At 38.3% G+C, this 27,622-nt stretch overlaps 1 protein-coding gene across 4 annotated transcripts; it reads right to left on the minus strand.

The window, feature by feature from the left end:
• Nucleotides 1-20,423: 20,423 nt before the first annotated feature.
• Nucleotides 20,424-26,215, minus strand: LOC149186739 (malate dehydrogenase, mitochondrial-like). Of its 4 annotated transcripts, XR_016255714.1 has the most exons (7): nucleotides 25,803-26,215; nucleotides 23,465-23,638; nucleotides 22,459-22,627; nucleotides 22,036-22,097; nucleotides 21,752-21,879; nucleotides 21,023-21,093; nucleotides 20,747-20,860 (listed from the first exon to the last, which is right to left on the minus strand). XR_016255714.1 is itself a non-coding variant. In XM_089411108.1 (6 exons), the coding sequence occupies exons 1-6, from the start codon at nucleotides 26,070-26,072 to the stop codon at nucleotides 20,563-20,565; spliced, it is 813 nt and encodes a 270-aa protein (XP_089267234.1). In that variant the 5' UTR covers nucleotides 26,073-26,212; the 3' UTR covers nucleotides 20,424-20,562. The 4 variants fall into 4 exon arrangements, 3 of the variants coding, with proteins under 3 accessions (XP_089267234.1, XP_089267233.1, XP_089267235.1); XM_089411108.1 differs by lacking the exons at nucleotides 20,747-20,860; nucleotides 21,023-21,093 and adding an exon at nucleotides 20,424-20,572 and having other exon boundaries at nucleotides 25,803-26,212; XM_089411107.1 differs by lacking the exon at nucleotides 21,023-21,093 and having other exon boundaries at nucleotides 25,803-26,203.
• Between the last annotated feature and the right edge of the window lie 1,407 nt (nucleotides 26,216-27,622).

Here is a 27,622-nt window from a genome sequence, read left to right on the forward strand (position 1 = left end):
TATTTGTTGCATGCTATTCTTCTTCCTCCTCTTGTTGTCTGCTAATGGCTTCTTTGTTTATGCAGGTACCTGTGGTTGAAGATATGATGCTGCTGCTTTGGAGCTTCTGGATCATCATGTTGAAGGCTTGTTGCTGGTATGATTGGTATTCTGTGGGATAGACTGCTATAGGATTTCCTACAAGATGTCCTGCAGTTGCTTCTCCCTCAAAAATCTTTAATCATTCTTCTTGTTGGGGTTGTGATGTTGGAATTTCTAAGTTTAACCCATTAGAAACCCTTCATGTACTTTCTTATTTATTCCTACCTACGAGTTCTGTTAATTAACAAGTTATTTACCATGTCAATACTGGAAATAAATACAAGTACATGCTCAACACATTACAGATCATTGACTAAAGGAAACAAAACAAGCACACAAGTGACACCGTTGTTTTTGGACCAATGTCCCTGGAAAAACCCAATGCAAGAAAATTGGTGCAGCTATCTGAGGGTTTTATTATTATGCAGTTTTTGAATACAATCTAGGTGCTAAAACCGGCTCACCCAACAGAGAATAATCTCGGAAGTAGTACCTCTCTTTCAGAGACAGGTGCTCCAGCTAAAACCCTAGATAAACACTCCGACAGCTCCTCAGCTCCAATCTTCCTCACGAAAAACCCCAACATCAGCCTCTAAGGACTGCATCAGCCTCTTCTGCCCTCTGCGTTAGCTTTCTCGACAGTTCTGGCAGTTCCTGGCAGTTTCAGCTGATAGTTCCGGCTTCTACCTTTTGCGTCATCTTTCCCGACAGTTCTTGGCAGTTTCGGTTGTTCCCGATAGTTTCATATTCTGCCCTCTGCACCAGCTTTCCTGGATGTTCTGGCAATTCTTGACAGTTCTAGTTGTTCTCGGCAGTTCTGGATTCTGCCCTTTGCGTCAACTTTCCTAGCTATTCCGACAGTTCCTGGAAGTTTCGATTGCTCCCGGCAATTCTGACTTCTACCCTCTGCATCAGCTTTCTCGGCTATTCCAACAGTTCCCGGTAGTTCCGGCTATTCCCGACAATTCCGGCTTCTGCCCTCTCCGTCAGCTTTCCTGACTACTACTCTAATCCTCCTAGCACTATCTCTGCCACTCTACTTCTGTATTCACTACCCCTCGGCTACAACTCTGATCACTCTCTCAACTTCCTCAGCAAACCCTTCCCAGAAAGTCGAAATCTTGACCAACTCGGTGTGTTCTCCAAGTGACCCTCAAGCCTCCTCTTATACTTTTCTCATTGACAAATCAACGGCCGAGATTAAGTCCCGAATCAACGGCTAAGATTAGATCTGGCTTGATCCTGACTTTTGGACCATTCTAACACAGTTTTATATTAATTCACATTAATATTTTATTTTCCCTGAGTTTAGACTTAGGGACTCCATTAAAAATATTAATTATTTTAATATCTCCCAAACTGTTTAGAATCTGTTGAAAAACTTTCTAGGTATTGGATATCTCATGTGCCTTAGCCTCTCCACCAAATTTCATGGCTAGAGAACATCTGATACTACCCCAAATCAACATGTGAGAATGGTGACATGGATGGAAAGAAGGAATGAATGTGGAGAGCAAGGAATATTCAGGTGATGCTCTTTATTCCTCTCTGTTTCCCTTTTTTCGAGCACTGAAGAAAAAAAAAAAAAAAAGAAGAAGAAGAAGAAGGTATATATATATATATATAATAATAAAATAAAATAAAAATAAAAATAAAATAAAATAAATAAAATAAATATAAATAAATAAATAAATATAAATAAATAAAAAATTAAAAAATTAAAAAAATTAAAAATTAAAAAAATAAATAATAATAATAATAATAAAATAAATAAATAAATAATAATAATAATACTCTTGAAAATGATTTTTTTCTTTTTAATGGTGAGTGCAAGGATGATGATGGTGGGAAAGGTGTGGTGATTGATGATGAAGAAGGTGAATTTTAGTGGCCTAGCAGGTCATTCATTTGCCATAGGACTACTTCCTGTAGGATTTCTGGGTCACTGTAATTCCTACAGGATCATCCTGTAGGTTTTGAAGGGATCCTATAGAAAACACAATCCTTTTATAAACTTAAGCAATGGAGTGAAAAAACCGATAGAAATGATGGAGGAATGCATGGTAATGAGTGGAAAAATAAATATGTGAGTGGCAGGGGTCATTTTGTGATCCTCCTTTGCTCCTCGACCGTCCTTCTTGCTGACCTGCAAATGGAAATTTCATGATTTAAAATTTTTTTTTATAAAACAAATAGGCTGCCTCTAAGAGGTTTTCACCCTAATTGTTAGCCTTGGGTGCCTCAAGAAAGGTTTTCACCTAGGGATCTTTCTTATTCTCTCTTTTTTTTTACACCACTGAGCCACATACAGAGGTTTTCAACCCAATGATGGGACTTAGGTGCCTCATGGAGGTTTTCACCCGAGTCCTTATTCTTTTTTCTTTTTCTTAGTGATTTGATGAGGGAGGAGCTAGAACTTGCTCCACTGTCATCACTATTTTATTGATATCATCAATGAACCCTTGTTTTGATAAAGGTCTCTTGTAAATTTTCAATCAGTGTCCATTAACAAGCAAAGGAATGGCTTCTTCATCTATGGTTCTAATTTGCACTGAACTATTATCATGGCATCTTTCCACAACATAAGGTCCTAGCCATCTTGTCCTTAACTTGCCCTTGAAGTCTTTATACCTAGAATCATATAGCAACGCCCAATCGCCTTCCTAAAATTGCTTCTCCTTGATTTTTTTATCATTCCAGATCTTCCTATGAAGTTGAACTACCTCTGTATGTAGGAGGGCCTGCATTTGAATTCATCCAAACCATTCAACTGGACTAATCTCTCTTTCTATACACTGCTGAGATCCAGATCTAGTTGGGTCACCATCCTTAATGTGTTATACTCAAATTCAATGGACAGCAAGGCCTTTTTCCCATAGACCAACTCATAGGGTGTGAATCCAGTGGTGGTCTTCCATAAGGTATTATAGGCCTAGGTGGCCTAAACTAGTATTTCTGCCCAATCCTTCCTGCTGCTGCTTACCACTTTGGTCAAGATGCCCTCCAGTGCTCTGTTGGTCACCTCCACTTGCCCATTAGCTTATGGATGATAGGGAGTGGAGGTTCTATGCTTGATCTTGTGATGGCTGAGCAAGTCTTCAATCATGTTGGAGGTAAACTGGCTACCTTGGTTTGTGACCAGCTCTCTAGGGTACCCAAATTTGTAGAATACATTCTCCCTTAGGAACTCAGCCACCTTCTCTTTTGTTGTTGCCTTAATTGCCTTGGTTTCAGCCCACTTAGTCAAATAATCAGTGCACACAATAATGTACTGTTTTTTCTTTGAAGGAGGGTCAATAGGCCCAATGAAGTCCATGCCCCACTTGTCAAATGGCTCGAAAGTCACTTGAGGCTGCAGAGGCATTTCATCTCTTGGAGTAGGCCTTCCCATCCTTTGGCACCAATCACATTGACTAGTGTATTTTTTCACATCCTAATGAAGAGTGGGCCAATAATAGCATGCTTGTAACACTTTGAATGTTGTCCTCTTTGTTGCAAAGTGACCTCCACAAGGCCCATCATGACAAGTCAGAAGGATGTCAAAGACTTCCTCCTCCCTGACACACCTTCTCAAGATTTGATCTAGGCCAAGTTTGAAGAGATTGCCCCCAATCCAAGTGAAGGGGGCACTTTTCCTGACTATCTTGCTCTTTTCTTTGGAGGACAAGTTTGGTGGGAACTGTGTTGATACCAAATAGTTTGTTATATCAACAAACCATGGAGAGAGAACTGAAATAGAAAATAAGTGCTCGTCTGGTAACTGGTCATCCACCATTCCTTCTTCACCTGCAAGCAAATTTACTCTAGACAAAAAGTCTGCAACAACATTTTCCTTACCAGGCTTATCAACAATGGTTAGATCAAACTGTTGTAATAAAAGTAACCATCTTATAATTTGAGCATTCACATCTGGTTTGTTCATTAAATATTTTATTGCAGCATGGTCAGTATGCACAAATGTTTGATAGCCTGTAATATAATGCCTAAATTTGTTTAATGAATGCACAACAGCCAGGAGTTCCTTTTTGGTCACTATATAATTTAGTTTAGCCTTTGATAAATTCTTACTGATAAAATAGATAGCATAAGGTAGTTTTTCATCTATCTAACCTAGGGCTGCTCCTATGGTTTTGTGTGAGGCATTAGCATGAATATGAAAGGGGAGGGTCCAATTTGGGCCTCGAAGAATCGATGCAGTGGTTAACTTATCCTTTAGGATGTCTAAGGCATCTTGATAACTTTTTGACCATATAAACTTAGAGTCTTTGGCCAACAGACCAAATAAAGGAGAGGCCAACTTGTTGAAGTCCTTTATGAACCTTCGGTAGTATCCAACTAACCCTAGGAAACTTCTGACATCTCTTTGCTTTTGAGGAGGTGGGACCCTTTTGATGATAGATATTTTTTTTGGGTCCACCTGCAGTCCTTGCTAAGATCACGAATGACCTAGCACGATCCCTACAGTCATTAAGAATTCACATTTTTTAGGACTGAGAGACAAGTTCATCTTGATGCATTTGTGGATCACTTTGCCTGGGTTAGACAAGCCTTCTTGAAAATCACAGCCATAAGGTGTAAAATCATCCATATAAATCTCCACCGCATCATGGAATATTTCGACGAAAATACTCAAGACTGCTCTCTGGAAAGTGGTAGGAGCATTGCATAGGCCAAAAGGAAGGACCCTATAGGAAAAATTACCCCAAGGATATCCTGGACTCTTGGGCAGATCTGGATTTGGTTGTACCCACTGAATCCATCTAGGAAAGAAAAAAATCTTTTTCCTGCTAGGCCATCTAGCACTTGGTCAATCAAGGGTAGAGGAAAATGATCCTTCTTTGTGGATTTGTTCAATTCCCCATAATCGACACAAATTCTCCACTTACCATTTTTCTTGGGAACCAACACCAAAGGAGAGACCCACTCACTGTCGGAGATAGGGTAAATGAATCTTGCATCTAGCAGTTTTTGTAGTTCTTCTTTGACTATATCTTTAAGAGCTAGATTCATCCTCCTTTGTGGTTGTCAGACCATCTTGCAACCTTCTTTGATGCATATGTGGTGAGTACACACTGAGGGGTGCACTCCCTTCATTTCTTTGTAACTCCAAGTGAAGGCTTCTAGATTTTCCTTTAACATGTTGCATAACTTCTCTTCTTAGAGAGCAGAAAGAGATGGATTGATTTTCAAGGTTCTTTCTGGGCTGAAATCTATGGTTTTGACATGGAGTGGGTTGGAATTGGCCAAGCATAAGTCAATTGGATGTTTTTTCTGGGTTTCATTTATTGCTTCTTCTAAGGGCAATGAACTGGGAGTTGGACTTTGGAGTAGGTGTTCAATCAAGTCATCTTCATCTGTTGTCCTCCTCCCATGGTTGTCTCTAAAGTATAAAGTTGGACGAAATAAACATCATCTTCTTCCTCCTCCTCCAACCATAAAGGTAAGTCGTGCTCTAGAGAAGGTTGAGAAGGAGGGTATAGGACTAACTGCTTGGACATATGCCCATTCTTGATGGTCATATTCCCAGCTCTGCAGCTAATGTAAGCATCGGAAGTGGCCAACCATGGCCTCCCAAGGATGAGAGGGTAACCAGTAAGATTAGCCTTAGGCTGGAGAACTAGGAAATCTACAGGGTACTCCCAAGAGTCAATGGAGAGAATCACATCCTCCATAATTCCCTCAGGGGTTACTGTGGAACGGTCTATAAGTTGCAGAACTGTTGTGGTATTCCTCAATGAACGTTGGAGGTTGAGCTTTAGCATGGTTTCCTTGGTCATCACATTAATGGCAGCCCCAAGATCGATCAGAGTGTGTGGGACAATGGTGCCATTGATGTGCACATCTACTACAGGGCTTCTAGGGTCTAAATATTTTGGACAGATTACCTACCCCAGCATTAAGTTGGACAGTTACCCAATGACATTAATGGTACGGACATCCCTTTTTCGCCCCCCTATATGCTTGAAGCACTTCTCCTTAATTAACTTATTGTAAATAGTAACATATTTTATTTCCTGGAGAAGTGGGATTTTTACACATAGATTTTTCAATTCTCCCAGAAGTTCAGTCTCTTCTAGGGTAGGCTGGAGTGGTTGGGCTAATCTCTCAGGAAAGGGTGGATTTACTTTAAGATTGCTTTCCTCTCTTTCTTCCTCAACCTCCCTAAGTGGAGGTGGAGGTTGGTTATCTGGGAGAACTCTCCCAAATCTCAAGTTAATCTCCTGGATTTCCACAGCATAAGCTGGGTATGATGTCTCTCCACTATATACTTGTTGAGCCTGCCTTTTGTTCGGGTTCGGCTTTGGCTGGGTAGGCATCTAGGGTTGATTGGGTGGAGTAGAGTGTAGGATTTGTAGTTGGGCAAGTGGTTGAGGCAATAGAGATGGAGAATTGTTGTATTGGGGCCTCCACCCCTGGAGCAGTGCATTCCACTGAGGTTGTGGCGGAGCATAAGCCTAAAATGACTGGATGGCTGGCTGGGAGTGATATTGAGATGCAAAGGACCAAGGAGGGGATGTAGACCAGGAAGGATGAGCAGGGGGTCCCTAGGAAGGTATAACTGTGGTTTGGTTGGGGTTGTAATATGCATGGGACGACCCTTGCATGCCCTGCTGGTATGGTCTAGGCCCATGAGGTCTCCTTTGGTTAATGTATCAAAGTTGTTCAGTGACCCCTTTAGCTCCTTGATATACAGCTTTGAGTCCGGGAAAAGAAGGGAACTTGTCTATGGAGTGATTTTCTTCAAAAACCAAGAAAATTTCAATAGAGTTCAATGGACATTCATTCCTAGGATGCCTCCTGGTGCATCTAGGACAAAAAATGGCCAAGGCTCTCTCTGCTTCCTCCTGCTTCCTCTTAATGTGCATGGTGTCCATTTGCAAGGCAAGGGTTTGCAGCATCTCACTTTTGAAATCTTCCAGCATGTTTCCAATTTCACCCTTGATGGATGAGTTGGAAGACGATGTACTGACCATAGGTTGACTACCCCTACCCTTTTTCCTAGCTGCCCTAGAATGGTTTCTAAAGACAGTCTTGATATCCTCATAGGGTAATTGGTAGATATCTCCTCCTGCTAACAAATGTAAGGTATCCAGAAGATCTTCTCTTACTCCCCTAAGTAGGACCAGCTTTAGTGACTTAGGGTCAAGTGTACACCTAGCTCTTTTGTAACTAAGCTAGAATCTTTCTTCGTAATCCTCTAGGGATCCATCATTGCCTACAGTCACCCTGAAAAATTTATCCTTTAGTATCCTTTGACCGATAGTAGTCCCGATATTTGTTGTTAAAGGCCTGATGCATCTGAGCCCAAGTTGTGATGCTATCTCCAGGTAAACCCATGAACCAGCGCAATGCTACATCCTTGAGGGTAGATGGAAATAGTTTTAAGTTTTTCTCATCGTCTGTATAGTCATAGGTTCAGCGTATAACAGCAAACTCAAATATGAAAGTGTGGGGGTCTATTTTGGAGAATTTGGTATCTACGGATAAATACTAATTCCCTAGATAAGTATCCATATCTAGAACAACAGTTTAAATCACTTTAGCCTTTTCCTATAAGCAATAGATAAGACAAAGAAGATGAGATGACCTACTTGTAGTTCCGCTTTCCTCTTGTCTCCTTTGTATCGATCACGTTGCTCCTTCCCGTACTTAACACGCTTGAGAAGTACCTGTAAACATCAACAGAAGACAAAGAACCGATCAAAGCAAAAGATCTATTGAATACAAGTAAATGGAATCAGATACATTCACACATATAAGCATCATATAACAAGATAAGCATATGGGAAAAAGGGTCAAATACTTTATTGAATAGAAGAAGGAATTACAACCATCAAGTATGATTCGAAGTCACTCCTCCAGCTTGGATCCCTTCCACATCACATCAAAAGCATGAAAAGCTTGCAGCATAACACTACTTGTCTCAAAATCAATTCTCATAACAACATTATCTCCTTACAATTCAACATAGTCCAACCCCTAATCACTTAGATGAGTTTTCAATTAATAGGAGGATGAAGGAGGTTATGTCATAAATGGGGGTATTGAATGGATTTCCATACTTAGAATTAGTTCCATGGAGGAAGGGATGACAGGATAAGATGCATCTTAACTCATTCCTCATCCATTTTCGAGCTCATAGGAGTTGATAAGTGAGGGAAACTTCTAGATGATTCCAAGAGATAACAATATTCCCCAAACCCTATGTGAATTTGCTCAATCTCACCCAGCTTAGGTGAAAGAGGGCCTAAGTTCTCTGCGGAGCAACCTGGCATGGACTAAACTGCTCTGCAGCGCACCCTTACATGGGTCTACCTGCGCTGGTCCCTTTAGAGATCATTTCAGGATGTCTTCAAGTCATGAAATTATCTGGGAAGGAGGCATTCAACAGGGTGACTTGTTTAGGGCATGTAGCAACTGAAATTAGGGTTTGATGAGCCTTAAAATACTGATATGGATGATGGGATTGATGTGCCCAAATTGATTTGTAACAGTTACCCCCTAAAGCATGAAGTCAAAAAAATGTTAATGTCGAATGAAATGCTTTACGATGTGATGAGGAGGTTTCGAAGTGGAAGGTGACCTGCATCAATTACAATACATATATCATGATTTTTTTTTTAATTCTTTCATGAATTGCAAAGGGAAGGCATACCCATGCTCAGCATATAAACTTTCATTACATGTACATAGATAGTCGTCCACAGATATAGACCCATGATCGAAATGACCATCAATGTAAAGCCATTGTACATATGATTTAGTACTCCTAAAATCGTACCCCGAATGGATGAAACTAGATCTAGGGTCTTCTATCTCGTTCAATCATTCGCTCAAGTATGAGTCTAACCATGTGAATATGTGATCTGAAGTTGAACATGGGAAGACACTGTCTGATTACCAGCTAATGATGTGAGCCATTAACAAATGCGAGAGAAATCACCGATAATGATAATGATCCTGAAGGTACTGCATTACATTCTACATGGTGTGAATGAATGTTTTGATGTCAAACACCATACAAAGTCTTTTGGTCGAATGCCATTGATGTCAACCTATCGCCGGAAGCGAGAAACCTGCCATTGATGTATACAAGCCTCAAGGTACTGGAAGGGTGTTTCTAAGTCAACTTCTTGGATAACGTGCTGATGTCGACAAGAAGCGACTCATCACAAGAGAGCCTTGATGTATCCCACATCAATGACATGAAACAAGTGTAATTATTTGGGAGACAAAATTTGACTGACGACACAAGGTTTAGGAATAGCAGTCATGAAAATGAAGGTTTATGGTATTACAAAGGATGAATTTAAACTGGATGAATTCTCTTGAACATGTCGGCGACACTGAAATGAATTGGTAGCATTGACCCAAAACAAAATTATGGATGGTATGACATACCAACGGTATGATAACCATCAAGTTGATAACCCAACCCAAGTAGTCACCGTGATGAAGTGAAAGTGTCATGTTCAAGAGCGACCTACTACCATAAAGTGGTTTTCCCCTTTTTCCCATTTTCCCTAGTCATTATTGACCAATACCTCTTTATTTTTTATCAAGCTTGAGGAGGATAACATATGCTTGTTGTATAATTCCACCCTTCTGGTGAATCTGTCGCTATGTGATGTTTTAATGAGTCTAGCAAAGCTGAAACTTAGTCTTGTTTAGATGGACAAGTTTGTTGCTATTTGATGTTTTAACAAGTTTAACGACAAAGATAACTATGTCCTTTTCATTTTTAGAGAGTTTGAAAAGGGACAAAAATAAAAATCCACAAGTTCTTTTTCTTAGATTTGTCTCTCAAGCCTGAAAAAGCATAAAACAATACGAGAGATAACATATTGACCATGTTCGGTCAACATATTCCTTTTTCGTAGTTAATCTATCTTAGCCCGAAAAAGGGTTAAACTTATACTGAGTAGATGTCGTTTCCAATCCGTTAACGAGCTGAAAAGGACAAGCGCTCGGTAATATTTTCATGTTTAGAGAGTCTGAAAAGAGCTTAAAGAGGACTCCAAGGGGGTTCCTTTTTTGTTATTTAACAGAGCTCGAAAAAGAGATAAAAGTATGCTCTGTAGTCAAAGGTACAATTTACAATCGAGCACGTCAAATTCTACAAGTTAGTTGTAAAACCTACTCAAAACATCACCAAATGGATTAAAAATACTTGTTTCATAGGTAAAAATAGTCAAATACTAATGTTTACTCGATTAATGAACATGAAATAAACATAAAACAAGTTTTTACCATGAAATTTTTACCATTTGATACTTACAATTCAGTTTTGTGGTCTGGGTTTAGATTTTTACCTCGAACTTCATCAGCTGATTGTGAACCATTTCTCGTGCCATCTGGACCAGGTAGGAGATCTACCCCTCCTCTTTCTTTTCAGTTCATTCTTTTGCTATTTCATGCAAGTTTTAGGGTTTTTTGGGGTCTCTGGGGTTTGATGTTTTTTCGCCATAGGATCAGCGCAGGATTTCACATCAAAAACTGCATTGAAGAGCACCCTGATAGAAGGTTTCCTACTCTTCAGCGCATTGTCTCTGTGCCTGGGCTACGCTGGGCGAGTTTCCCAAATTTGATTTAGTTGTTTGCTCCAAAAATTGTCCTGTTTTTTGCATGGAAAGAATCCTAACTAAGCTTATGATTGGGTTTCAGGCTTTCATCGGATCAGAATGTCAATTACATGGTGATAAAAAGAGCATGAAGAACAAGACATGGTTCCCCTAAACAATTCAGGTACATTTGAGGCCCTAAAAAACTGTGGGTTACTCAAATACTTCAAGTTGTTTGGAATGAGGCAACAAATAGAACTATTGCAGTTCCTTGTTCATGCATGGGATACGACAGATCAGACTTTTCACATAAGGGACAAAATGGTCCCTATTACCATTGATGATATTTACTTTCTTACCAGACTGTCGAGGTGAGGTTCCCCCATCTCACTTTCAGGATTTTCCCGTGGAGGTGAATTGGTGAGAGATTACGTTCGACAGTTTTGTCGACCGGGTACATAGCCTAGCAAGGATGGGAAAATAAACATCAAAGATGTAGGTGATTTTCCTTTGAGAACGATCCTCTTCACAATCATAAAGTTGGTTGGCAATGTGACACTTCATCTGGGGAACAGATCATATATGCAGTATGCACTTGAGTGTCTAGAGCCAAAAGTATTCAACTGGTGTGAGGTCGTGCTTTCCTCACTGAAAGAACAACTGAATAAGGTAAAAAGTGGTAAGACAAAGAATTTTTTCTATGGTTCGATCTTAATCACTTTTACCTTAGAGATAATCCCATTGATGCAACTGTAGCATGTATCACTGAGTGTAGTTGGTCCTAGAGATCCACGTATGCAGAGGTGGGTCGAATTGATGACTCGACATGTGGGTCAGTCAACAATAATTTTTCCACTAAATTCTTCAGTTGGCTCGATCGACAACACCTTGTCATCAAGGAGCATCCATACTCAGGGATGGATTTCCATGGAGATCCAGACTTGATTCTACTAGTTGGAGCATAGTGGGGTGCTATAGGTAAATTGGTTGACCAAAGTGTTTTATTATTTTTCAAATTTCTACATGTTTTTGTGTTTTTTAATGTTTCCAAGACTAAACTAAAATCATTCTTATGCATGAAAATGTGGGTATTGTTCGACTTGTGGGACACCAACAGGGTGCAAGTGGGCCAACGCAGAGAAACATTGGGAGAGCAGTCCTCCAAGACTTGGATTTGGCTGAGACCTTAGCAGAGTTGCAGGATCACATAGAGGGATTAACCCTTGGTATTCTGGATGTTCAGATCGAGGAGTTACCTATGAGGCTACAGTGCCACACTATTGGTGTTCCTATCCATTGGATGAGGCTTTTGCGCATGATAGCACAGGCTTTTGGGTCAGATGACAAAACTTGTCTTGGACACAAATTTTGTAAAAACTTTTAAAACATCTATATATTTTACTTTTAGAGTTTTCTATGGTTATGTGCAATCCTATTCAACTAATGATGTGAATTGAAAATGTTACTTTTACATGTGTCGCAAATGTCTATTTAACACATAATTCGCTAGAGAATCAGTTAATGTGTTAAAGTTTTTGGAAATATGTTGATATTGAATGTATTCAAAATGCCTTTCCAAAATACGAACTCTAAGGAACATACGAAGAATTGTTGGGCTTCGAATGGTATACAAACTTGTAATTTGTAGTACGACGAGTTGTGAATCCATCCTAGCGATGATTCAGTGAATGCCAAGTGAAATGGCATCAGAGAGAATTTCCATCAACACACTATACTCAGCAATATTGCTTGTTCAACGACCGATACAAATCCCTTGAAAACTCACTAACTCGCCACTTGGAGCAAAAATAGCCCATGCTGCAGAAGATAGGTTTTGTGTACTACGACTAGCACCATCATCATAACCAACAAATGGTTCTGAAGATTTCGACATCTGCAACAAATGCAAAGCGGATTACTAACCAGATAAAAAACTCTAAAGGCACACACTGACACACACACACATGCAATGAAAGCATATATACAGTGAGTTTTACTACAGTCAATTAAGCATAGTAACGTTTGAGGTACAGCCCATTTCGAGGCTACGATAATGGAATCCCATCATAATCAATTAACTCATAGGCACCTTTTGCCAAAACACGCTTGACAATATAAGGACCCATCCACATTGGTTCAAATTTCCCTGCTCCAAGTTTATCAGCTTCTTGATCGTAAAGCAAGACCAGGTCTCCTTCCAAGAAGATACGAGGCTTGACATTTCTATGATATTGTGCCTTGATTCATTTCTTATGCGCTTTGTTAGCCAATGTGGCATCACAACGGGTTTCATCCAAATGGATAAGTTCCAAGAAATGCGCTTCTTCTTTGGAAGTGTCGGGTAACAGGTTAATCACGAGTTTGAGAGATCAAATTTCACATTGTATTGGTAAGATTGCTTACAAACCATACACCAACTGAAAGGGTGTAAATCCAGTTGCATTTCTCACTAAGGTTCGATATGCCCACAAGGCAAAGTACAGGATTAAATGTTAGTTTTGTTTATGAACCCATATCATTCTTTGGATCATTCGTTTCAGAAATTTGTTGATGTCCTCAATTTGTCCATTCGCTTATGGATAATAAGGGGTAGAAGTAGCATGTGGCAGTCCTAACTTAGCAGTCAACTTAGCCATGATGTGATTGCGAAAATGTGACCCATGATCTATAACTATGGCCTGTGGTACACCAAACTGGGCAACCACATGGTTGAAAAAGAAAAGAGCAGTCGTTTCACCACTATTGTTTAATGTTGGCATCATCTCGACCCATTTGGTAAAATAGTCAACAGCGGCTATAATATACCCATGCCCCCCGACCGAGGTGGGGTTACATGTAATGAATTCAATGCCCCATTTGGCGAATGGTCCAACAGCAATGACTGGATGTAATGGTGCAGGTGGTAATCCAACTTTACAGTCATAGAGCTAGCATGGATGACAGCTTCTGACAACAATTATGCAATCTTTGAATATACTAGGCCAGAAGTAACCGGCACGGAGAATTTTCTGCGCGATAGCATAACCAGATAAGTGTCCACCACAAGCACCTAAATGGAAATCATTCAATGCTTTCTTGGCTTCCTTATGTGTGAGGCACCTCCGTAAAACTGTATCGATACCACGACGATAAAGAGTGTCGCCAATGATCAGATAATCTTTATCTTGGTATCAGATACATTGTTGTTTCAAGCGAGAGGTATCATGCCATAAATTTTGGGTCTGGAGTGATCCAAATTGGATCCTTAAACATTTCCATGACTGTTTCAAATTATGTCAGGCTTCAAAATCTTATGAATAACAGGCTTATCAAAAATGACCTCTAGACAATGGCAATTTGTGGCTAGCGTGGAACAACGAGGACCCTCGATCAAAGTGTGCTAACCGTTGGCCCATGGAGATCGTGCATGGACACAAGTTGGAAATCAGAAGGCCAGATCCAAAAACAAAGGCAGAAATTGGCAATCGGAATTAGTGACAAAGTGATAATCGCGTATTGCAGGGCAAAAATCTAAGTGAAGGAAAGCCCCGAGTGCTTGGTCACGAGGAAAACAGGAAACCGTGCGGAAATCATCAGAAGCGGATCCCGCGCCCAAAACTGCCAGGATATCGCATGCATTTCGAGTGTTAAGTGGGTTTGACCGAGTTCAGCTTGATGCCACACACCGGGCAACGCGTGTCCAATGGATGAGAGAGAGAACAGCTTACATCGCGTGAGTAACGGTCGAGCAACTTACCCGTGCGATATAGACGAAGACCGTATGGATCTGGAGGCTCCAGATCAATGGTGAAGAATTAACCCGATGGATGACTGGATTCGATGGGGAAATAGACTGAGGCACACAAAGATTTGAGGTCTAGCATGACCAATGAGCTGGCAGAAGAATCAGTTTCACGGGAAAATCCTGGAGTAACGGAAATAACGACCATTTAAAGAAAGCTGACACTCAGTCCGTAAGGTGACAAGTGGTCGCCTCTCTTTGCAGCGTTACACAGCGATGATGACACAAAGCAGGGGAATTCCAGCAGACCGAGGCAGGCGATCCATAGAGCTGGGAAGAGGAAACAAATAGTCAAAGAGCTGATTGGATTTAAGCCATGAACAAACAAAGAGCAGAGGGAACGGAAGGAGAGAAAGAAGATAATTGCAGAGAACAGAGAAGTTGAGATGACGTGCAGAGCAAAGGCAGCATCGAGCAGACAGAATAGAGAGAGTCCGAGAGCCTGTGAACTCCAAAGAAGGCTTGAGAGGTTCAAGCAACTCCTCTGTGTAGACCTGTCAGGTATTGAGTACCAAATTGGACTCATACCACAGAGACCAGTTGAGGTCGAGATTCAGTGAGGGGAGTCTGTGTACTCTAGAGACTTGGGGGATCCAAGCACAATCCTACTGATCATTCTTTGTTAAGTGAGACTCAAATTGAAATCCTTATTGTAAAATCTTTGCTTTAAGACACAATAGAAAAGGCCACCACTGAAGGCTGGTCCAGGAGACATAGCCCAGGAGGATTGGGTGAATTCCTTATTAAATTTGTTGTATTTTTTGTATTTGCTTACTGTGTTTCTCTTACCGTTCCAAGTGCCTGTGTATTTCACAATCTTATCGATCCGTTGCTTAAAATAACATAGGTATACCCCAGCACATGGGTCTGTAATACCTTCATTAATTAACTGAGATCATTCACGAGTGATTTTCAGATCAAGTGGTATCAGAGCTCTAGGTTGTTTAAGGTTAGACAAGCTTATGCTGTATTTTGTTATTGAATGCTAACTAGATCAAAGCTTAAATTAGGAGAAGGAGAGTTGGTTGAGACTAACCCAGAAATTGGAAGAGTCTATCCTCAAAAGAAAATATCAGAGGAAAGTCCCTTGGGGCCAGACCCTCAATTCATAGATAATTTTATGACCTTGAAGTTAATGGTAGAGGAAATGTATAGGGACTTTAGGAAACATAAAGATGAGAACTCATCGGGCTCCAAGCAAGATAAAGGAGAAGAAGAGTCTCTCCTCCATGACCACTCAAAAGGAAAATGGAAAGAAAAAATCTTTCTCACACCTCCTAATAGCCCTGAACATAGAAAGAAGACATCTTTAATCAAATTAGATGTTAAATTTGACTTACCAATATATGATGGAGAGTAGAATGCAAAGAAGCTGGATAATTGGATCAGACAAATTGATGTTTATTGCAGAGTGCAGCGTATCGACTCAGACAAGTGTAAGATTCAGCTAGCCAACCTACGCCTCAGAGGCACTACCTTGGTATGGTGGGAAGGTAGGACACAAGCTGACATGAAGAAACATGGTAAGATACTTTCTGTCTGGAGTGAATTTGTTTCTACAATCAAAAAGCAGTTCTATCCACTAGCTTACATGCAGCAAGCCATGATGAGCTGACAAACTCTTTGCCAATTGAAAGGGAAAATTGTACAGGGTTACACCCAAGAATTTAGGAAGAGAGCTTTGATTCTAGGAATTTCATTAGACTCATCTGAGACTCTAATGAAGTACATAGGTGGTCTACACAGCTACATGAGGCACACTATCCTCATGTTTAATCCCACTAGTATAGATGAGGTATCTGTCCAAGCTACACATCTAGAAGCTAGAGGAAAGAATGGGAACCCAAAAGTTAGAGGACCATCCAAGCCCATTGCAAGAAAGAATAAGGAGAAAAGAAAACAAAAATGGAAAGAGAGGAAGGCCAACACTGCATAGAAAAGCAAGTCTTCATGCACTCACTGTAAGAAGGATGGTTGGATTCTACATCCAGAGCTGAGACCTAAGAAGTACGAGGGCAAGAAGAAGAATACTGCTACAGCTATTCAGAAAGATTTGGGGTCGGACTCAAGAGATGAAACAACCATTGTAGCCACAGGTATAAAAGGTAAAAATTCTTAAGCATCTACTAGTAATTCTACACAATCTATTGATGATGAGGAAAATGAGAGAAAAAGACATGAGCTTTTCCATATTCGAGTTATTTCCAAGCATCAAAAGATTGATACTGTGTTTGATAGTGGCTCACAAGTAAATTTAATTCCTGAATCAATTGTAAATAATTTTGGATTACTGACTACACCTCACAAGAAACCATACCCATTAGGTTGGTTAAGTGATAAAGCGCAACTACAAGTGACTAGACAATGTAAACTTAAGTTTTCTTTTGGGTCGGCATTTGTAGATGAGTTTGAGTTAGATATAGTTCCTCTGGATATATGTGGAATTGTTTTAGGAATTCCTTACTTGTATGATAGAAAAGCTATTTTCTATAGATATGAGAACAAGTATCTACTCATTAAAGATGGAATCGAATACTTTGTAAGAGCTCATAAGCTCAAGAATAATTATACTCTCATAAACTCAGCGCAGATGAAACGAATTGTAAATTCATGCAAACAATTTTTACTGATGGTTGTAAAGGAAAAGAAACCTGATAAAACCAATGTATTTGAGGGTTGTGATGCTAAACAACAAGCTAATTTAGAAAAAGTTGTTTCAGAATATGACATCTTGTTTCAAGAACCTAAAGGTCTGCCACCCAAAAAGAAAATACTGCATGATATTAATTTGCAGCAAGATGCTCCATTGCCTAACATCAGAATGTACAGGTTGTCCGCTTTAGAGAATGCAGAAATCAAGAAGCAGGTGCAGGATTTGCTCGAGAAGGGATTCATTAGACCTAGCACATCACCATGTGCGTCTCCAATTGTTTTGGTGAGAAAGAAAGATGGCTCGTGGAGAATGTGCATTGATTACTGGGCACTGAATAAGATAATGATCAAAAATCGTTATTCCCTTCCTCGCATAGATGACCTATTAGATCAATTGAAAGAAGCTATTCATTTTTCCAAGTTAGACTTGCATAGTGGATATCATCAGGTTAGAGTTGCAGAACAAGATGCATGGAACACTGCTTTCAAAACAAAGCAGGGATTGTATGAGTCGCTAGTTATTCCTTTTGGCTTAACTAATGCTCCTGCTACTTTCATGAGAATAATGAATGATGTACTCAGACCTTTTCTTGATGATTTTGTTATTGTATATCTAGATGACATTCTTATATTTAGAAAAACATGGGAAGAACATTTAAAGCATGTTAAGCAGACACTAGATGTTTTGAAAAGAGAAAAACTTTATGTTAAACTCTCAAAATGAGAATTTGGTAAAACATCTTTGAATTATCTGGGTCATATAGTAGGGGTTGGTGAATTGAAGATAGATCCCTCTAAGGTGGTAGTCATTGTAAACTGGCCTAAACCCAAATCTGCTACAGAAGTCAGAAGCTTCTTAGGAGCAGCACAATATTGGAGAAAGTTCATTTCTAGCTTTTCCTTAATTGCAACTCCCTTACATGCTTTAACAGGATTGAACAAGGTGTTTCAGTGGGGAGGAAAACAGCAGAAAGCCTTCAACACCTTGAAAGAAAAGATTAGTACAGCACCAGTACTAGCACTGCCTGATCTTCAAAGACCATTTGAGATCCAAACGGATACCAGCGACTATGCCATGAGAGCAGTGTTGATACAACACAGTAAACCCATATGTTATCATTCTGAGACATTTAATTTTGTAGTAGTTAACTATCCAACATATGATAAAGAATTGTATGCATTAGTACAGAGTGTGAAAAAGTGGAAACATTACTTAATGGGCAAAGAGACAGTCATACATACTGATCATCAACCACTTTAATATCTACACTCCCAAACTAAGTTGCAGCAATCAAGACACTCACTACAACAAAACCAGCGATTTGCGCCAGATTTAGCGCCAGATTTTAGTGCATTTTTTTTGTAATTGTGATGAGCAACCTGGCGCTAAATCTGGCTCTATTGTACAATTTTTAAAGCGTCCTTTTCTGCACCTGATTTTGCATCCCTTTTCACGCTAGATTTTGCATCATTTTTTACACCAAACTATGCATCATTTTTTGCGTCAAATTTTGAACCAAGATTTGCATCTTATTTTATGACAGGTTTTGCTTCTAGTTTTGTGTCATTTTTTGCATCTATTTTTCATTCTCTTTTGCTTCCTATTTTGTGTCATTCTTTACTTCCATTTTTGCACCATCATTTGCATCAAGTTTACACTGTATTTTGAATCCAATTTAACGTCTTTTTATGCATCCATTTTGTGTCAGTTTTTGCATCTAGTCTTATGCCAGGTTTTGTATCTAGTCTTACACTAGTTTTTGCTTCTATTTTTGCACCAACTTTGGTGCCTATCTTTGCACCATGTGTTGAATTTGATTTAGCACCAAATTTTGCATCCATTTTTGTGCCCATTTTTGCATCTTTTTTTGGACCATTTTTTACATCCACATTTACGTTTGATTTGTCTCCATTTTTCCCATCTCATTTTGCACCATATTTTGCGTCATTTGTTTCATCCAATTTTGCATCATTTTTAACACCATCTCTTGCATCTAATGTTACATCATTTTGAGCATCGAAATTTGCATTTATATTTGCATCTTATGTTGAGTCATGTGTTGTGTCCACCTTTGCATCTTATTTTGTGTCTAATGGTACATTCAATTTAGAGCCATTTTTTACGTCTACTTTTGTATTTGTTTTTGCACCAAGTTTTGCATCCAATTTTAAGCTATTTTATGCCCCTTTTTGCACCATTTTTTTGTGTCTACTTGTGTCCAATGTTGCACCATTATTTACATCGACTTTTTCATCCAATTTTGCATTTTTTTGGTGTCTAGTTTTACATCGTTTTCACCATCCAAATTTGCATCTTTTTTTGCCTCATTTTGTGTCCACATTTGCATATAATTTTGTGTCTGAGTTCGAGCCTAAATTTGCATGTGATTAGGAATCATTTTTTACATCCAATATGGCATCCTTGGTTTCACCTTTTTTCAGCCCCATTTTGCATCTTGTTTTATGTCTTTTCTTACATCTTTTTTTTTTCCTTTTTTGCACCCAAGTTTGCATCCCAAATTTACACCATTATTTGCATCATCATTTGGCATATTAATTTGTAACGTTTTTTGTTTCTTTTTAACGCTCAACTTTGCATCTTATTTTACATCTAGTTGTTGTCTTTTTTTGCATCTAATTTGGTGCCCATTTATGTGTCCTTGTTTTTGCCCAATTTGATATCCTTTTGTATGCCATGTTTTGTTCCCTTCTTTGTGTCAACTATTGCACAATTTTTCACTTCTAATTTAAAACACTTTGTATGTCAATTGTTTGCATTTTGTATTAATTCCTAGTTTAACATCCAATTTTACTTTCAATTTTGCATCCATGGTTACATCCGCATTTGACTTCTTATATAGAGTATATTTTTCTTTACATATATGACCCCCTTTATAGATTCATAGTGAAATATATGATAGTTTCTAAATATCATTAAAGCAGATATCACAATTCAAAATCATTTGTAAAGAAATTTAAGAGAAATTGACAACATCCATCCAAAAAAATAACAATGTGTCATTAACAATTTTCAAAACATGTATAAAATAGCAACATAATACTAATAAAATCAGTATTATTTTTAATCAAAACAACTAAAATTCAAATATGATTAACAAATCAAAATATTTCATGAATATCGTTATGATAAATTAACAACATACATAAATCAAACTCATCGTATGATTACAAAATCAAAATGTCTCATTGATATAGGGTAAATTCACAACACCCATCTAAACATAACAATGTCATTCTACACAATAATTTCTTCATAAAAAACAATGTATGTGCATGCCTAGCTACCACCACCAAGATCATCCTCATGATCATCTTGACCATCCTCATTACTCTGATCCACATCATCACCAACACCGCAACTATCATCATCATCTCCTCCTTCACCACCATCATCCTCATCCTCATCCTCATCATCTCCTGATATATGTTGAACATAATTTGGATCATCGTCTTGGCAATCATTACCTATAGCATTCTGACAAAAAAAATCAATATTACATGTTAGTATTAATTACATAACACAACGCATGTTTTTGTTATACAATTTTAACCATAAAATGAGGTAAGATACAATATCTAATAGTACTAAAAAATAAAATGAAAATATGGTTTAAAAGTATATTGGAAATCCAACTAAGATTACATACCATAGAGTCCATCCAAACAACAAATTCAACCCATCTCTTTTGCTGCAGCACCTCCTTTTCCAAATGATTTGGAGGTCTTCAGGGTAAAAATATATATCCCATGGTTTATATTTGGCCTTAAAAAACAGTAGAAAAAAAAAAATTGAGAACACAGGAGCAAGATGAAAAAGGAATTGCATGTCTAAACATTTTGAAGTCTCAAAAAACATTCATCAACATAGAGAAGACTACAACACTACTCTTCACTTCCAAGTTTTCAACTAATGGATTTAACTGACCAGCAATGTTTTTTGCATGAACCATGCTCAAATGCTCAAGATGAGGTAATGAATGGATGCTATGCGCCTATCTGTGAATTGCAACCACAGGCATACATGTAAGTGCAAATTTGTAAATCTCATACCCAGATTTACCCATCATCAAGCACACAACTTTTGCGGGATCCATTTGACATATCTTATGTTTAAGAAGGAATAACATCCTTGAAGAGACTCATGGTTTTTCTTAGGGAAGGATCTTTGCATGCAGAATCTAGATTAACTCTGAACATTTCAATCAAACTAAGGTAAATGAAAGGCAACAATCCATCGGTCAAACCTCACAGGTTAAAAGCACCCGCTGAGTTTCACACAAATGAGAAAGCCTAAGGGAAAAGATTTGAGACATGCATGCTACATGATTTCATGTAGGATAAGTACCTAAGCTTAAGGCAAAAGATTTGAGACATGCAAATGTATGAAGTACAAGATTCAGATAAAGAGAAAGAAGCTCCTTCATGCCATATTCTCACTGACAGTGAATCTCAGATTAGGTACTTATCAAGCATGAAATCATGTTGCATGCCAAGCATGAAATCATGAAGCACACACCATGATAAGATTATCTGACTCCAACTACTGCATCAAGATGAAAAATTCAGCACTCTAGACAGTCACATAAGAATAAAAAAACATTCAAAAGATATGAATGCATATTAGCCACTATAGAGGACCAAAACATAAACTTACGCCATAGACAGTGTGGCTGAACCTTTCCCTGCTTTTGCTTCAACAACTTCAGTTCCTCCATCCTGTGTGCGCTTTGTCAAGGCTTTAATGTCCTCCTCAGACAATACAGAGTTTGGCTTTGGTGTTGCCTAAAAAAAATTATCAAAACAAAAAAGTGTTAGTTCCCTTTTTAACTGTATTGAAGGGTAGGTAATTATGATCTCATTTTATCTTTGATAAATTAATCTTCTAATATCCAAGAGTAAAGAACAAACTCAAGATGAGGATCCAACAAAGTCATATACATGTGAAAAAAGTGGAAGAATTGTAACACCCGCATGTCCACCTACAACAGGAACATCAACTTCTGCAGACAGCATAGGATGACATCAACAACAAACATAAAACTGAGAATTGTATCTAATGTTAATAAAAGCATGATGTTGGTAAGATCCTGCAGCATATCATGTATTGGGTCTAGCCCAGATGGTTGTGTGCAAAGACTGTTATCCTTCCCACCCAGGTTCAATTCCCTCAAGTGACATCTTGAGCTGACTATATTTCTGATGGCCTTGAGCCCTATGATACCATCCTTGAAATGAGGAGAAGTGCCTGGCATGTTTGCCCAGGATGCATATTTCATGATTAAATTATAAAAAGTAAAAATATTTTACAGAATACTAAATATTTGAGAGTAGCTAAGCATAACAAGCCAGAATTTTAAATACCTTCAACAGGAACTCCTGCTTTTGAAGCATAGAACGTCTTTGCGCGGACAACATCAAGAGTAGTAACACCAAAGAGTTTCTTTTCATTATAGGTCCCTGCCTTCTTAAAAACCTCAGCAGCTATTGGTACAGTAGAATTTACAGGATTGCTGATCATATTTACAATTGCCTGCCATGGATATCAAGTCCTCAGCAATGCCATAAAAACCAATTCTAGATGATTTCTTGAATCCAAATATACCATTCCTGATAGAAGGAAAACATTATCCAGTACACTCTCCCCCCTCTCCATATCTCTATCTATATAATATGTAACAATATACTATACATACTGTACACACACACCAGTACATGAACAAAACAAATAATTGTGAAACATACTTCTTTATCTATTAACTTGCCACACTAATGGTAGTACATACTGATTGTATGTAATATATAATGTTATAGAGGATACCTCGTGATCAAGTGGATTTGTGCACAGTTAAATAGAAGACCAAGGATATTTTTTATATTGATATTCATATGCCAATTTTCTCAAAAGTCCAAAAGCTAAGTTACTAACTACAAGAGGAGAAACAAGAATAACAGGGCTTTAACAGTGGCTGCAAACTTGCATTGGACTACACAGCTAATTACTCTTAAGTTCATTTCAATTAGTATTTCCTTCTTATGGGCAAAAGTTAGCTGCAATTTGTCTAAATAAAGAGTCAATAATGAGTCAATCACCTATTCGTTTGACTCAAAGAAGTCTTCAAGCTTTGTTAACCTCTCTAGTAGAATTGATTATATACAAGAACAGTATGTAAATCTAGATCAACAACTTGCTTAAAGATTCTTGCAAATATGTATTTGTATATATTGCCATCTCTATAGATCTCAAACATACAAAGCCTTCGACAAAGCAACTTACAATGAACGTCATGCTTATTCCTATGAAATAGTCAATAAGAAAATCGCATGAAAACAAAAACTTCAAAGAAGATCATAAATCATGACAACTTACCTCTGGGCAGTATTTTGCAATTGCAGAGCAAAGAGATTTAACAATCCCTGCATTGATGTTGAAGAGATCATCACGGGTCATGCCAGGTTTTCGAGGCACACCAGCAGGAATGATCACAACATCTGCATTCTCCAATGTCGTGCCAAGTTGTTCCTCTCTCATATATCCTGCAACCTGCACCCAGGTCACACTGCTGTGAATTACTAACAAGGTCGTGACACAAGCATGATAAAATCAATATGGCAGTACCAAATTAAATGATAAATATGTAGACCAAAAAATAAGAAAAGAAATTATTATCGCAAAGTTCCAAAAGAAGTAAAACTTGTTATCCTTGTTCCATGACCCAAGCAATGGTATGTCCTCCTCATAGTGAACAAGAATAGGATTATTTGTATTCTATAGTAAAATCCACCTTTTGGCTTTTACCGAGGAGATAGAGCACCAAAAGCAATGATTATGCTCGTAGGAGATTGAAGACCTATACCAACCCACATTTCAATCAGGGTATAATCTTGTCCAATCCAGGTATACGACATTTCAATCAGGGTATAGTCTTATCCAATCCAAGTATAAAAGTGATGCTGTGATAAATAATTAGCATCTCACAAGCCACTTTAGGGAGTTTATTCAACCTTAGTTTAATTTACGCTGCGAAGACTATTTTGATTTAATCTACTCATGGATAAAGAGGAAAATCTAAACGACCCCAAAAAGGTTGGATATAGAGGCAAATCCAATATGCAGAGGGTCATCAATTCAATCCTCACAAAATAACAAATTGACAATGCAATGAGACTATTCTAACTTCTAGTAGTCATTAGGCCAAGTATGACTTAGATCCATCAGATCAAAAAGTCCTATTAAGCAGAGGCATATGATCCAGCCGTGGATTCTGCTAAAAATATAGATGCACTTTTCATCAAAAAAATATGAACTACCTCGTCCATTGGGCTGTGGTTTAGTGGCAAGTTGTGGGGTGCTTGTCATGAGGATGACCCAGGTTCAAAACCCAGGAGGCATATTCCCATGATAATGCGGCTACCCATGTCATTCCAAAATATGAAGTTGTGTTAACGTGATAAACACCAGTTCAATGATAATGCAGAGGTGTTGTTAATGATGACCCCTGTGCTATTGAGGTTTGCACAGATGAGCCCATCTGCAAGTCATGCGTGACTTTGATGAATAGATGCAATTAAGGTGTTTCACCCATGCCAGTCAAAAGGCCTTGACCAAACAAAAACAATAATAGTGAGCCCAACCTCAATTTCAACCTTCTCCTATCAATAGCAAATACTACTACTGCTAATAATAATAATAAGCACAGCCCAAATTTCAATCTAGCCATAAATGTCAGGCAGATTGTAGTCAAGTAGTTAAATCATAGCACTTTCAGTGCCCTCTTAGAAGTATGTTGTGGCATTATCTCACCATCGGAGTTAACTACCATATTGAGATTCAACAGACAAGATCAGGAGCAAATCCTGCATGAAATTGGTGGAATAGAGATTCTATGTTTGTAGCATCTACAATGAGGGCAAAACCCACTATGTTAACAGAAAGACATTTGCCAACAAGAAAACAATCAAAAATAATAATAATGTAGCCCTCAATATCTGCCTCTTTTGAAATGGCCCAAAGAATGTATAGTCAAATCCAATATTCACGGTGTACATTACAATCGTTTTAGAATGACAATGCGATGGGCGTTGCTTCAATGGATTGTTGGGCCAAATGTCACCTAGATCCATAAAATTTAAAACCCTAATCGAGTAGGTGCACATGATGCAGCCATGGATTTCCACGAAATAAATATCTAGGTGCTTTTTTTCATCAATCAAAATATGCACAAACACATTTACAAACTGACCATGAAAGTGAATTGAGTTGACCATTAACGTGAATTGGGTTGTGTTTAAGAAATTAAATCATTGCGCTTTCAGGGCTCAAACCCAAGTTCAAAAGCCCCGGAAGGCATATTTCCTGCAAAAATGTGGCCAAAAGAATAAATTCCACATTCGAAGAATCCCAGAGACCTTGACAGGTTATAGCAGTGGAGTCTAAGCCTGGTATAAGGCCTGGTTCCTTTAAAAAAATAGGCGCTTACCAAAATAAATAAATTATCTGACCATGGACAATATCAGAAACGTAAAATCAAAGAACTAATAACAGGTAAAACACTAACGAAAAGTAGATCCTACCAAGTGGGTCGTCGTACGATCGATCCCAATGGAGATCCCTTGAAACTAAAATCAAAACATCTCTATCGTTCGCAGAGAGAACAGATCCAGCATACAGAGAACGAAAAAAATGCAGTAGGAAAAGAGGAACCCACCTCAGCACGGCTGTTGATGTGGCCGACATCTGCAGCCACACCTGGAGTGCCAGCGATATCATAGAGCACCAACTTTGACACCAGAGGATTGAGTTTCATCAGAAGAGCCAATGGCTGCCCGATACCCCCAGCAGCTCCCAACACAACAACCTTGCGTGGCGGACTTCCACCACTCGAATAAAACCTTCTCGACATAACATTAGTTTTGAAAGAAGAAGATGATGCATTCTTCAGTGCAGATCCCACCAATCGTCGCATTGCAGAACTCATTTTTGCCGCTGGTAACACTGAAAGAATGCAAGCTGAAGGCAGATGAAGAAGAAGGGGGAGATTCCAGAGCTTAAAGGCCGAATCAATGGAGATGTGTGGATACGACTTTGTTAAAAGGGATTTTAAAGCCTCACGGTACTATGCAGGGCTTTGGTTTAATCTATTTTATTGCGAAATTCTTAGTTATTGACAATCAGACAGCTCGTGATAGAAATCCCTCTTTTGGGGGGACGAGGTTCGGGAATGGAACATCATGTGATCGAAATTTTCAGTTGGTCAAATGTTAATTAAGTTATTATAAAATAGAGATATTTTTTATTTTATTTTTTTAAATAAATTTAATAATATTAGGAGATTTTTATCAAACTCTGGTTAGGGGTCAGACTAGTTTACAATGTATTTAAACATTGCAAATCTCGGTGTGTTTAAAAGGAAAGTGTTTTTTTTTTTCAGGGGTGTTAGTTATTTATGGAATATGTCATATTGTGGATATTTTGATTGATATTGGACCATTTTAGTTGTTTGTTATGTATGTCGAATAGTCCAATCCCAAGGAATCCTCGAAAGTGGTGAATCTTTGCAGAGAATCTTTAAAAGTGGTGAATATGATGTTAGGGTGTTTTTTAAAAGGGAGTGATAATTGAGATAGCTATATATTTTAAAAGAATATGTTTTTAGGGGTTATAAGAGTGTGAAGGACCATTTTCCATTCTAGGGAGAAAGGTTTATATTTAGGGATTAGGATAGTTTTTAATTTTTATTCAAGGTAATAAGATCATTGAGGAAAGATATTATAAAAATATAATTGTTGATGGAGATTTATAATGATAATTAAATCTTTTTATAAAGGTATAAGGTAGGGTTAAAGAATGTTGTTATAAATAGTTTACAGGATAAATAAAGAGATAGAATTGTTTCAAAGAATGGAGTTATTTCATGCGCTTAGCGCAGTAAATAACAAGGTAGTTGGGTTAATGTAGCAAGTAAGTTAGATAAACGAGTATTTTAAAATAAAATCCGGTAAGTAAGGGTATTAATCCCATAAGAGTTCATCCTTGAGCTAATAATGACATATTTTTGTAAGATTAGAGGATTTAGATTATATTACTGCGAGAAAAAACGTGATTATAACATAGATGGATTGGTTTGGTCTATCGTTAGGGAGGTCAAAGCAATAGCACATAAACAAAATTTTCATATTGCTCGCATTCTTTCTGACCTGAGAGTCTGGGAATTTAAACCAAAAACAAGGATATACATAGACAAAATTACATAAACTAAGAGACCAAAATACATTCTGAAACAAGTAGAAGAATAGAGACGGTATAGAGAGAGTTATCATTTTTCCTAGAGTTGCACTTGAGTTGTCATTCTACAGGGTGTTAAGTATGAGCTCGAGGGTGAGAGTCATCTCCTGTGGTTGATGGAGGCTGGGTAGTAGATAGAATTTGGTTGAGGTTGTCATCCATGTCATTCAGCATGTTCTCCATGTTGTTCATTCTGTCCAGGAGTTCTAACATCAAATAAGGAGCTCTTGTTAGGTGTCAACC

The sequence above is a fragment of the Pinus tabuliformis genome, chromosome 3_1, assembly GCF_031772625.1.
Source record: "Pinus tabuliformis cultivar Carrire ecotype Pingquan chromosome 3_1, CPIR1, whole genome shotgun sequence".
Taxonomy (NCBI): Eukaryota; Viridiplantae; Streptophyta; class Pinopsida; order Pinales; family Pinaceae; genus Pinus; species Pinus tabuliformis.

Coding starts and splice junctions, on each gene's coding strand:
- LOC149186739 (XM_089411107.1), bottom strand. CDS start 26,072: ATGAGTTCTGCAATGCGACGATTGGTGGGATCTGCACTGAAGAATGCA. Junction 23,639..25,802: donor ACATCAACAGCCGTGCTGAG/GTGGGTTCCTCT, acceptor ACCTGGGTGCAG/GTTGCAGGATATATGAGAGA. Junction 22,098..22,458: donor AGCAGGAGTTCCTGTTGAAG/GTATTTAAAATT, acceptor TGCTGTCTGCAG/AAGTTGATGTTCCTGTTGTA.